Source organism: Alligator mississippiensis, chromosome 8, assembly GCF_030867095.1.
Source record: "Alligator mississippiensis isolate rAllMis1 chromosome 8, rAllMis1, whole genome shotgun sequence".
NCBI classification, from domain to species: Eukaryota; Metazoa; Chordata; order Crocodylia; family Alligatoridae; genus Alligator; species Alligator mississippiensis.
In genome coordinates, this window is record NC_081831.1 from 20,018,325 (window position 1) to 20,031,395 (window position 13,071).

Genomic DNA, 13,071 nt, shown 5'->3' on the forward strand with positions numbered 1-13,071 from the left:
TGGCTTCTCCCTTTTGTGCTGGTTCATTTTCATTTCGCTCAGTCTGGGCTTTGAAGATAAACCAATCACCTTGTGTCTCTGTTCTTTCTTTGGTGCAGTCATGACTCTGCTATGCCAGGGTTTCAGGTATTGCAGGAGTATATTAAATAAACCTGATTTAGCCTGATTTCTCAAAGCTGCTGAGTATTCAGTAATCTGGGGGAAGTCAGTGGTACTCAGCACATACAGAAATCAAGCCACTTTTCATAAAACTCTTTAAACTTAAGCCTTTGATTCATTCCTGTAACCAAAAGGAGGGTTGAGAGGAGGACCACTGCCTTTAATGTTTCTCTAAGGGGAGTCTTTTAAAGTTTGATTTACTTTTTCTGCTTTCCAATTGTTGATCTTTTATATTTGAAAATCAGGTGACTCATGTAATGAGCTTAATGCGCTTCAGCAGGTTTAGAAGATGCTGAAAACTCTGCATGGACTGAAATACTGAGTACTTTTCAGTAAGGTTTCATCAGGGCCATAAGAGACAGCTCTGGGTAGCTGCCCTCCTATGTGTTTTTTACCTGAGTAAAAGGTCATGAGTTGCCATGGGCCATTGGGAGACCGCGTTCCTTATTTCTTTCTTGGGTCCTGGATCAATCTGGATGTGGCTGCCAGGGATGCATATGTGTTCCCTTGTTTGTCTTCCCTCTCTTTCCCCAGGGCCATCGGGCTTTAAATGTTTTGGGGCACCGCCCTTTGAAGACCTCCAGCGTATTTGACATATAGCACTGAACAACTGGTCATTACCCACCCAGACTGGCTAAAACTGTTGCCTGGCAAGACCTCAGGCTCCCTATGGCTACCTGGCCCCACTAGTCTGTTAGCTATGTAGATTTGTGCTCTATGAGTTTACAGGGTGTTTGCAAGGTGATTCTTAGTGTCTTGTTGACATTGGCAGTTTTGGCCCATCAGTGCTCTGACCTGAATGTGGCTCAAGAAAAACCTAAGCCCTGACAGAAGCAGCTTACAATGGGCAAGAGGACCTGGGAGCTCTTCATTTGCATTTGAGTTTCCTGAAAAGTTGGTATTTATCTGGTTTTGATTTTACATATAAACCACGCTAGATCATTAAACTGAGATGGGTTCAGAGGGGATTCTTCCTGCCAAAGCTGGCAGTTCAGATGCTGTTACTTGCTTTTTTACTGCCAGAGAGGGCAGTGCTATGAAAGAAAGTGTAAATACTTTAGACAGCTTATTAGAGCACATTTCTAAGCTTAAAATGTACTTAACACTGTGGCTTCTGTTTATGACCTGTGATTAGAACAATAAAGGTCATGGGAGAGTGATTTTAGCTACAAGTGCTGTTATGAGCAGCAGCAGAGTGAAGTATGGGGAAAACAAGTTAATGGACACCACCCCTTTACTCGGTTATTTGTACATACAATCCACTCTCTAGCAGCTCAAAGGGCTTCAGGCTGCAGCAGCAACATGGCACCAAGAAGCACCCTATGATTTCATCTCTGCCTGCCAGGTGTTGCACACTAGGACAGGATGACGATTTCCCATGTAAACAGGTTTTTGACATAAAAGTGGGGTTTTCCCAAGTAGCTTTTTTTTCCCCATAAAATGTGTTCATATTACCCATAAAAGTTTGATTTTTGTATTAGAATTTTTTGGCCTAAAATGGGGTTGGTTCAGGTCAGAAACATCACAGCAGGGCAATGTGGTTCAGTTGTTACATGTTCCTGTTCTCTTGCAAGAACTCGGCTCTCCTGTGAGGCATTGTTTCCCATGATGCGCTGTGGCCAGGGACTCCCATATGCTCCTTTCCCCCTTTTCCAAGATGATGTCCAGCCAGAGTCGAACCTCTAGAGGAGAATAGAGCATGAAGCACCAAAGTGGTAGCTCCCAAATGGCTTTCATTTAAAATCACTGGGCGTGTCTACACGAGATGCTAATGGCGCAGGAGACCAATTCTGCTGCTCATTAGCGTGGCACAGAGAAACCATTGTAATGCACAGTAGAATTAGTCTATTGTGCAGTAGTGTCATTTAAAAAGCATGCACCTGTACTAATGCACAGTAATGCCAATTATGGCGCATTAAGTTTAGTACTTAACCATAATTCTCTGTAATGGCGGCACATTAATGAACATATAGACATGCCCACTGTCAGTGTAATTCAGGGACAGCCGAGTTCAAGTGACCAAACAAAACCCCAAGGAATCTTAGTTCATCCAGGGGCCTCATAATTTAACAGGGTACTCTGGCTATTTTAGTTAATCTTGGTCTCAAAATGACTGTCATAATACTTCAAGATGGATAGGACTGCATGTTGGGATGAAAATCCCAATTGTTTTGTCCAGTGAGAGTTTTGACCATTGATAAGATTGGGATTTCAAGCCAGATTTTTATTTCCATCTCAGCCATTGGTTCATTGTGTGACCTTGAGAGAATCAGTCAGTCCCTCTGTGCCTCCCTTAAAAGAAAATTTCTAGATAATATCTATTGTCAGAGGCTTCAGTAATGTTTGCACAGTGCCCTCATTCTCATATGGAAATGTGCTTGAGAATCTCCTAATACAGTGTTAAACGCATGATCCTTGTGTGTTTGGCATATACAAAACATGGCTCTAAACAAACAGGCATCACTATGAGCAGTAATTGTGTCAGCTCTTTAAGCAATAAGTCACGAGGAAGCAAAGCATGAATTGTTTCGAATTAGTTCATGCCTCATTCACTGTTAGGCTGGAGGCACACAACATTTAATATGATCAGATGTTGGGGGGGGGGGATGGGGGGGGTTATGCAAGCATCTTCTTTTTGGATGCATGAGCTGTTTCTCTTAAAAATCCTTCTGTCAAACCACACAGCCTTCAAGGATTATAATCAAAATGAGGTTGAATGGATGTGACTCAAGTCCAATTTAGCCTTATAGATCTGATAGTCCTCTTGTGCCAGTAGAGTGGCTCCAGTGAATTCAAAAGACTCAGACTGGAGTAAAAGAGTAAAGATAACTATGTCTTATATCACCACAATTCAGTAACTATCTTTGGAAAGTCCAGTGTGAGATGGTTGTGTTTATTATCAGAAGGGAGGGGACAGTGCAGCATTGGGATGGAGTATTTCTTCCTTCCATGGTAATTCCTTTGGCACTTCAGTTAGGGCTGCAGATTAATTCTGTTATGACCTGGAGGATAACTGTGCTGCAGCCTGGCTGTTGTCTTACTGCATTGTGACAATATTATAAAGAGACAGCATGGTATTTTGATGTGGTGATATAATAGATGCTCTATCAGCCCCATTAATTTTACTTATTTTAATTTTAAAGAAAGCATTTGTTCATCAGATATTCTGGAGGTATTATGTTCTGGATGCACGTACATCAATCCTTATAATTTTTTTAAAGAAAATATCTGATTAATTTAAACTTCAGAGCCCAATTTGATCCCTCCAGTTGAAAATTTTCTCCTGACTCATCCCTTTTACCACTAGAAAAAGTCTGGGGCAACAATTGGACGTTGCTGTTTGACCTGAAGGTCAGCAGATCCAGGATTTTAGCGAACTAATACCAGAAACCGATTGTGCTGTCAGGAGATGCCTCTCTAACAATACCTTGCTTCCAGACCTCAGACAGCTAAGCCACGGGAACTTTCTGCTCAACCTCTAGTTTCTCCAGAGAAATGAGCTCTCAGTAAACAAGGCTGAACTTATAATGCTGAACTGCACGTGCACGAGAACCTATAGTCTGCAGTTCTCTTTTTGGATTGCCACAAATTTTCCATCTCTCAGCATAAACCTTGTGATCTAAGAATCAAGTCCCACACCCTCTTAATAATAGGTCTTCTTTTTTAGGAGACATAAAGCAATCATCCATGCTAACAGATGTATTTGTCTGAGCTCTATGCACATCCTCCCAACCCCTTCTTGCCAGCCTATCTATCCCCAGTTCAAACCCTTACTCTACGATTGTTGAGTGAGTAGATCGATCAGTTAAATACAGCGCTAACATGCACGCCTGCCTGTAATGGAACCGTCAAACGCACTTGACGATACTGAACAATGCGTGCTGTCTTTGTCGGTGTCCTTCTTCCTACTGCTTTTATCCTATCGTTTGTGGCAGCTCCCCTGTTGTAACGCATCTACAATGGAAATGTGAGCTTTCTGGCTTTCAGAGGGCCTGTCATTTTTTTTATTTGCCTGGCATACTTTTTGGCACTGGAGAGCCATAGAACATTATGTTAGAAGTCACAGTTGATAGTCTGTGCCCAGGGAAAAAAAAACAAAACCAAAAGTATTTTGTCTTTCAGATGAAGGCTGAGAGAGTATATGTTGCTCTTTTCAAAGATATTGTACTTTAAAAAAAATGTGGACTACAAGCTGATACAGACAAATTGGACTCACAAGGTATACGCAGACCCCTGATACTTCCCCAATAAAACTTCTAATTGCTCTGGATCTGCAGCAGCCACTTCTCCTGTTTACTGTCCCAGAGGTATGAACCTATTAGCTAATAGCAGCCAGCATGACCCAAGCAATCTGATGGCCTCGCATTTCCCTGACACCCACATGCTGACTGTGCCTGTAAATACAGGGCTCTGTGCCTTGTCACAGTCTGGAGTTGTCAGGTTGGTTGTACTTCTCACATCAGGCTGAGCTGCAAAGGCACCCCAGTTCTGAGTTTTGTATAGCGTGTTTACATTGCGAATCAGATTGACACACAATCTGTCCGGTCCTTGTTGTTTAGAAAGCTCAGCTCAGGTTTCCTTTAGCAAGCAGAAAACTGTTGACAGGTCTATAACTGAAGTCCTGCCTTGACCTCTCCTTTTCTGGGTGGCTAGCAAAGTGACTGTTGCTTCAGTTCTTCACTGGGCTTCCTTTCCTTGATCATTTTTGCCTTCTACTACTCCTTTTCTTTCCTTTCACTTCTCTCACCTTTTTCTTGCTCCTCTTGAATGAACAGAAGGACTTCCCAGCCCCACTGCACCATGCCCATCCTTCTTATTTAGATCCTTCTTATTTAGATCCTTCTTAAAGTGACCCTTCTTCTGCAGGGCCCACAAATACTGACCCAGCAAGTCATCCCAAAGCTGGGAAGAAAGTGAGAAATGGTGATCACTTTTTTAAAAGTTGGTCAGTGTCACCTTTGGGATTTCTTACTTTATCCAGATCTTTCCTTAGCCTATAAACTCTATTGAGAAGAGCTGTTTCTTTTTGCACCTTGCACAATACTGAGTACTTCATCTGCCTCCTAGACTCTGTTGGTAGGTGGTCCCAGCTAGGAACTTGCCATATCTCTGTATCACAGGCCAAGCTATAAGATCATCTCAAAGGCTCCATAACCCAGCGTTATAATCAGTGCAAGAATGAGGAAAATGCAGAGGAACTACAGCAGTGACCTACTTGTAGTAAGACTCAGTGGCAATAAAGGCTGGTAAATACCTGGGGAATAGGCCATTGTGCTTATGTTCAGCAATTGGGAGCAAGTTGCTGATGTAGCAGCTGGTAGAACTGCCTGTTGTTCTGCAGTGTCCTTGCAACAGGAAATGTTTCTTTTTCTTTAACACAGAGAAAATGTTCAGGAAGCAGTAAATGAATTCAACCTTTGGCGAGTCATCCTGCCTGCCGCTCACCACCAATGGCTGAAATGGATGGAGGGTTTGGGAAAAGGGACTAAAAACTTCTGAATGTATCAGACATGTGGCAGTTTTGGGGGGAGGTGTATTGAGGTCATTCAAGCCTCTTTCATTACCACAAGCCGCAGACTCGGGAACACGGCATTCTACTGGATCACATCTGGAAGGATTTCCTTGTAGGGATGCCAAATGTAGGGCCTGTATCCTCTCTCATGCTGAAATAAATTAGGAAATCCTGGGCAGTTCGACTTAGGGATGAAACAACGTAAGTGAGCGGTATTTTTAACAAATGCTGTGGATAGTGACACTGCAGGCTTGATTTTTTGCAACCAATTGTAGTTTTTACTTCCTGTCCTAAACTAGGAGCCCTGGAAAGAGAGCAAGCCCAGTCTCAGAAAATAGTTTCATAGTTAGTAGGGTCGGAAGGGACCTGAGCAGATCATCAAGTCCGACCCCTTGTCATGGGCAGGAAAGAGTGCTGGGGTCAGACGACCCCGGCTAGGTGTCTATCCAGCCTCCTCTTAAAGACCCCCAGGATAGGAGTGAGCACCACTGCCCTTGGAAATTGGTTCCAGATCCTAGCTGCCCTGACTGTGAAGTAGTGCCTCCAGATATCCAGCCTGAATCTGCTCTCTGTCAGCGTAGTTGAACAAAAGAATTTACTTGAAGCTAGGTTTAGATAGATATTACTAATGGAGTCCTTGGGTGGTGGAATCGATTCTCCAAGGTAGGCGGCAAAGGCACCATCATTGCAGAGGGTCTGAAACATGTTAGGTCAGTGGGAGTCAACCTTTTTGGCAGGCAAGCTGCAAATTAGCCCCACATCTCCCCAGGTGCCACTGATCCCCTTCCTCTGCCAAATTGACTGCTCTGCTTTCTGCCCTGTGCTCCCTGCCCAATCTGCTGCTGTATTTTCTGCTTCCTGCCCTATCTGCAACTGTGTTGCCTGTCCCCTATATGTCGCATGCCACACACAGAGGCTGCCTGTGCCACAGCTTGGCCGCCCGTTTTAGAGAAAAGCTTGACAGAAGTAGTGTAAGCAGAAAGTCTTGCAAAACATGTGACTAGGGTCTGGCTGGGCAATTTGACTGTTCCTTGCCAGCTTTAATTCTCTTGAGGACCAAGGAACAGGCCAACTGATCGATCTCAGAAATGAGATTGAATGTTAATGAGGTGGGTGCATGTCTCGTGGGGCACAGAAGGCATCTGTTCTAAACTCAACACCATTCAATAACGTCTTCCAGATCATTGATAGTCATTGCTAATAACATTTGCAGATAATATAAAGTTTACCAGAGTGGTAAATAATAAGGAGCCATCAGCTTTACAAAGTGATCCATATCACAGTGATAAACATAGCTTTTATAAACTGCTTTAATATACTCAATGTAAGGTTTTACATCTAGGAACAGAAAAGGTAAACTGTACCTACAAGACGGAAGATTGTGTCCAGGAAAGTTGTGATGCAGAAAAAAGGATTTAGGGCTTCCTGGCAGATAATTAGGTGAACATAAGATGCTCCCAGCACAACACTGTGCCTTTGAGAACTAATTCTATTCTTGGATATGCAAGCAAAGGAATATTCAGTAGGTGTAACACGGTAATATTATTTTTGCATACAACAATAATAAGAGCATTTGGGGAATAGTGTGTTCCCTTTTACAAATAATTATTGACTAATTAGATAGTTGTGACAAAAGTTTTCTGATTGGTCAGTACTGTCAAATCTTTCTCACTAATCAGTCTATTAAGCCTGTTCAAGGGGAGATTAAAAGGTGAATTGATTTTTATGGTGAGGGTTGCCAAAATATGGATTGGGCTGCCAAGGGAGGTGGTGCTTTCTCCTACCTTGGAGGTGTTTAATAGGGAATTAGACAAGCACATGACTGGGGTTACTTGACCCCAGTGCTCTTTCCTGCCCAGACTTGATGATCTAATAGGTCCCTTCCGACCCTAGAAATCTATTAAAATCTATTACAGCTATTGAATATGTTCCTCCACAGAGAGGTTTTTTTGTTGTAGCGTGCTCTAGATCTAGTGTCATTAAGATGAAGCTGGCTTCCTAGAGAAGCTAAGGAAGTATAGTTTAGCATTAACCTTAGAGTTAACCAGGACCAAACAGATGCAAAAGTAGTTGGAAAATCACAATCAAAGAGCAGAATTCAATGCTTTGTTGTCTATATAGGGGGACATATCAAGCAGGTTCCTGGGCTGGGTCCAGGTCAGTATTTGAATTATCACTTGGATGATGGTGTAACAAATATGTTTATAACATTTGCAGATGACAGCAAGCTATTAGGAATTGCAAGCGTTTTGGAGGACAAGATCTGAATTCAAAATGACCTTGACAAATCAGTGAGATGATCTATAACAGGTTTGCAACTACAGCCCATGGGCTAGATCCTGCCAGTTAAGAAACTGGATTCAGCAGATGTCTCTGATTTGTGTGAGGATTTAATACAGATGACATTTCAAAGCAAGCTGGGAGTTGCAGGGTAGAACTGGTGGGGGCTCTTCCCAATATCAGGAGCTTAAGGAGGGTGAAGTAGATGGATGCTGGCCTCCTTTCATCTATTTCCCAGGGAGAGGTAGTATCTGCTCTTCTGGTAGACTCCTTTACTACTAGGGATAAGAAGATAATTCAGAGAGCTCTGAGTTAGCGCATGAGCTTTTATGTAACAGCACCACAGGCAGAAGAAATGTAGATTCCTAGCAGATGTAGAAGATAAATACTAGGACTGCTGGAATTTGTCAAGATGCAGGCAAATGTTAGCAATATCTTCTCTAAGTGCTTAGCACCCAAAAGTGCAATGAATTGAAGAGCCATTTTGAGAAAAAAGGGGATGAAGCTTGTTTGTGTTGTACAATTCATTTACTGTGTGCCTCAATTTATCTATAGGTAAATAGGGAGGATATTTCCCAACCTTGCCCGATTGCTTTGAGGCTATATTATAAATGTTTAAAAGAAGCTTTGTGATTCTCCCAGGAAAGGAGCCTTATCTGGGAGTGTCAGGTATTATCATAAGACTGTAACAAGACTTCATATACGGAGGCAGAGCCTTTGCCTGCTGTGTCAATCGGAATTAAGCTCCTTTCCTTTGAGGTGTATTGAATCTCTTCTGTGATCCATGGAGTGGCCTCATTAAGAGCTCAGTAGAAGCTCCTTCTCTGTCCTGAGATATACTATAGCTCAACCTTTAAAGAAAGGGAAGATGGAGTATATAGTACATCTTCTAAGGAGTAGCAGTAGGAAACTATGGAACATGTACAGCAGAAACTCAGTCATGTGCAGGGATCCTAGTTTTCTTTAATAACAAAAAAATCTCCAATTGTAACCCAAAAATCCACATTTTTCTGTGATATATATATATTAGTGGTGTTTCATTTTAATCACAGTAATATATGTATTTTGGGGTTACTTTTTTAAACCAAAAATTTGGGACTTTTATTTTTATTTTTTATTGGAGAAAACCAGGATCCCTGGTTATCAGCCTCCCTTGGGGCCCCAGAGAAAACTAGAGTCAAGCTGCATAAGAGGGCCAGGGCTGGACTGTTCCAGGTGCTGCTGGTGGACTCCAGCAGTGTCCTGTGTATGGCTGGTTAATCTCTTACCTTTCAAAGGCCTCCTACTACATCCAAGGCCATGCTTTGGTGGTTCCCAAGGTAGCACTTACATGGTTCCCGACTAAATACGCCTCCGTCCCCACCAACTCTGAGTGCACCTCAGGATTCAAACCTCCTGCCTTTACTTTTCTCGAGGTGGAAACCTGTGCTTCTCCCACCCTTAGACCCACCCAGGGCTGGAGCCACGTGTGGATCACCAGTTCTTCCCCAGGGGGCTTGACTGGATTCAGCAGCTGTGACTATGCCCTTTAGGAGCCTATGGCCAGCGCTGAATAGTGACCAGCCAGGCTGCTTAAACCACAGCAAGGTTTGACCTTAGCAACGGGAACAAAGCACATCAGAGAAAAGGATTTTAAAATAACAATTCCTATGTGTCCTTCTTATCTAATTGCTTGTCGTCCCCAGATGATCGCCTGGACAGACAAGACATGCCTCCTTCTTGCATGCTCTGGGATGCTTTCCATAGGAAGCTGTCTGGGTGCGAAGCCTGTTATACAATGTCTCTTCACTGACTTTGTGTTTTTTGTTTGTTTTTTTGTCTTTTAGGGCAGAGAAAACAGAAGTTCTGAGCGAAGACCTTTTGCAGGTAAAGTGACCCTTCCCGACACCTAGTGATGGCAATCTAACAAATGCATAAGGGGGTCTCAATGTCAGAGGACTGAGAGAGGGAAGATGGTTCAGTGGTTAGCAATCTAGCTCAGAGCTCAGTCGCAGACCCACATTTGAGTCCTTGGCTTGACCTTGACACGTCACCTAACATTGTGCCTCAGCTTCCCATCTGCCCAGTGGGGAAGTGCCCTGCTCTACAAGGGGGCTGCGAGGATAAATTAATTGAATATTGTGAGGCATGTTAGATACTGATGTTTTGTTCATCAGATCAAAACCCATGTAAAAGGTCACCTCTTTGCCAGTCGCGGCATTTGCAGCTGTGTCTGTTACCCTTTATGCAGGAGCATGAGTGAAACCGAACCAACTACCAATCTGTTGGGAGTTTCAGTCATCTGCTCAGATTGGTGATGTGGCATTTTTTTCATGTCAGTAATAGTGAAATTTGAAATCTGCTCGTCATTCCTGTAATTCTGGTTCTACTGATATCCGTGGTTCCACTGACTTAAGGGGGGTGCAAAATGAATCCATGACCCAGTCCTGAAAATCACCCCAGGATTTTGCTAGATGCACAGTTAAGATGTATGTTGAGGACATAAAGCTTATAAATATTCATGCATTCTGTAAGGTGGACACGGATCCCTTTCACCTGACAAAAACCATTCCCATGAGGAGGTGTAAATAGCAGAAGTAGGAAACTTCTCAGAAGTAATGAGCACAAATGTCCCGCTTATTCAAGGGAAAAGAGAGAGAATAGATGTTCAACATTTCAAATATGTTTCTAAGATTTCCATGAGAATAATCATACAGTTCTCTCAAAGAACGTTTCTTCCTGCAGCTTATGAATGAGGAGTATGAATGATGAAATTATGTATAAGTGGAAGTATGTCTCTCAGCAGATGGAAGCAATGCCTTATGTTTTCATGCAGTTATGGAATTAGGGTTGAAAGAGATGTCACAGGTCTAGTCCAGTACTCCACGTAGGTTCCTAAAGCATCCCATACAAATGCTTAGCCAGTCTCTTCTGGGCATCTTCCATTAAAAGGAGTTTACACAACTTCTCTGGGCAGCTTGTTCCATTTTCCTACTATTCTGATGGTTAGGACATTTTTTTTTTCCCCTGAGATTTACTCTAAGTCTGTTTTCCTGTAGCATAAATCCAGTGCTTCATGTCCTGCCTTTTGTGACAAGGGAGAAGGGTTGCTCTACTTCTTCTTCATTGCAGCCTTTCAAATAATTGAAAACCGCTGTCATGTCTCCCCCATTAATCTCCTTTTCTCCAAACTAAACATACCTATTTTTCTCAGCCTTTCCTCATACTGATTGCATTGCAATCCCTTTATCGTCTTTATTGCTCATTTCTGGATCTGCTCCAGTTCCTACACATCCTTCTGAAAATGAAGAGCCCAAAACTGCAAATGAACAGCAGCAAGCAGAGAGGTGCTATCACCTCCTGTGCCTTGCATGCAGTGCTTCTGTTAATGTAGCCGAAAATTGCATTTGCTTTTTTTTCTCCTGTAACCTCATTTTTCCTGGTGACTCACCTTGAGTCTGTGATCCTCAATACCCATAGCCTTCTCAGCAATGCTACTGCCTACACTATTTTTTACTAAACTATATCTGTACTTTTGTTTTTCCCTAGGTGTGGTACCTTACATTTGTCCTTGCTGAATGTTGTCTTTATTTTCTGGGTCTGAATCTTGCTGGCAGTCTTGTTAGACCTTGTTAAACTTGACACACTGCTCAGAAAATGCCAGTTCTTAGTTTTTACTTGTTCTTTTGTGTGCAGAGGAATAACAGAGCAGTTCTTCTATTGCAAAGATTTCAGAAAGATCACAGCAGGTCAGAATGTTTTTAACACGATGAATTCCTATTTGAAATCTCCGGGTTTATCTTGTGAATCATGCTTTCACACCTAACAGTGCTAACATTGTGCAACACCCTTGGAAGGTTCTCAGGTCACCCCAGGGTGCTGCAGCACCCTGATTGAGAATCATTGGGCTAGAGAGTCCCATGTACAGCACCGCAGTGTTGCTTTCACTTTCCACAATAGAGGCAGTAACTCCTGTTATTTTGTTTTGTCATTTATCATGTGCACGCCAATTCCAACAGCTGAATTTAGGAAAGAAGATGCATGTTGTATATGTGGAAAATACAGTAACTCCATTGACACCTATAATACTAAGTGACTTTATTCTGGCATCAAAGAAAGGGGACTGTGGCCTTAACAGATTTGCAGCTTGGATTTTTTTAACTTCAAAGGTTGCATATGGTTTTGTAGAGGAAAGAAAAATTAAAGTACCCATTCCAATATGTCCACAGTTCCAAAGGTCTTTGAGTGATTAGACCAAGAAAAAATAAGGAATATGTGGATCCTCCCAGGAGTAATACTAGTTATGTCTCACTTCAACCTTACTGCACGCATATACACACATGCACGCACGCACCCTTCTGAATGTAACATACTACCTCTGAGTGTGTGTGTGTGTCCCTAGTACCACATTGCCAAGATATGCATGCTGTTCCAAAACAGGACCTGAACTGTATTCTAATCATAGAAACTTAGAAAATTAGGTTGGAAAGGATCTCAAGAGGTCATCTAATCCAACCCCCTGCTCAAAACATGACCATCCCCAACTAGATCATCCCAGCCAAAACTTTGTCTAGCCAGTCTTGAAAACCTCTAAGGATGGAGATTTCACAACTTCTCTGGGTAACCTGTTCCAAATGTTTTACTACTGTACTAGCAAAAAAATTCATCCTAATATCTAACCTAAACTTCCCTTGAGCCCATTGCTCCTTGTTTTGTCATCTGCCACCACTGAGAACAGTCTAGTTCCAGCCTCTCTCAAAACCCACTTCAGGTAGTTGAAGGCTGATATTAAATTCCCTCTCAGCCTTCTCGTCTCCAGACTAAATAAGCCCAGTTCCCTCAGCCTCTCATCATAAGTCATGTGCCCCAGCCCCCGTACCATTTTTGTTGCCCTCTGCTGGACTCTTTCCAATTTGTTCATATCCTTTCTGCAGTGGGGGGCCCAAAACTGAACACAGCACTCCAGGTGTGGCCTCACCAGTGCTGAATAGAGGGGAATAATCACTTCCCTTGACCTACTGGCAACTCACCTACCAATGCAGCCCAGTATGCCATTAGCGTGCTTGGCAACACGGGCACACTGCTGGCTCATACTTGGCTTATTGTCCACTGTAATCCCCAGATCCTTTTCTGCAGAGCTG

The 13,071-nt window shown here is 42.8% G+C and overlaps 1 protein-coding gene across 11 annotated transcripts in view; it reads left to right on the forward strand.

Moving 5' to 3' along the window:
• ARHGAP44 (Rho GTPase activating protein 44) overlaps positions 1-13,071 on the forward strand; it is a 180,063-nt gene that overhangs the window by 96,214 nt on the left and 70,778 nt on the right. For all 11 annotated transcript variants that reach the window (XM_019485736.2, XM_019485731.2, XM_019485734.2 and 8 more), the window contains exon 2: positions 9,778-9,817. In XM_019485736.2, coding sequence (XP_019341281.1) covers positions 9,778-9,817 — 40 coding nt within the window. The remainder of the gene's footprint in view (positions 1-9,777; positions 9,818-13,071) is intronic.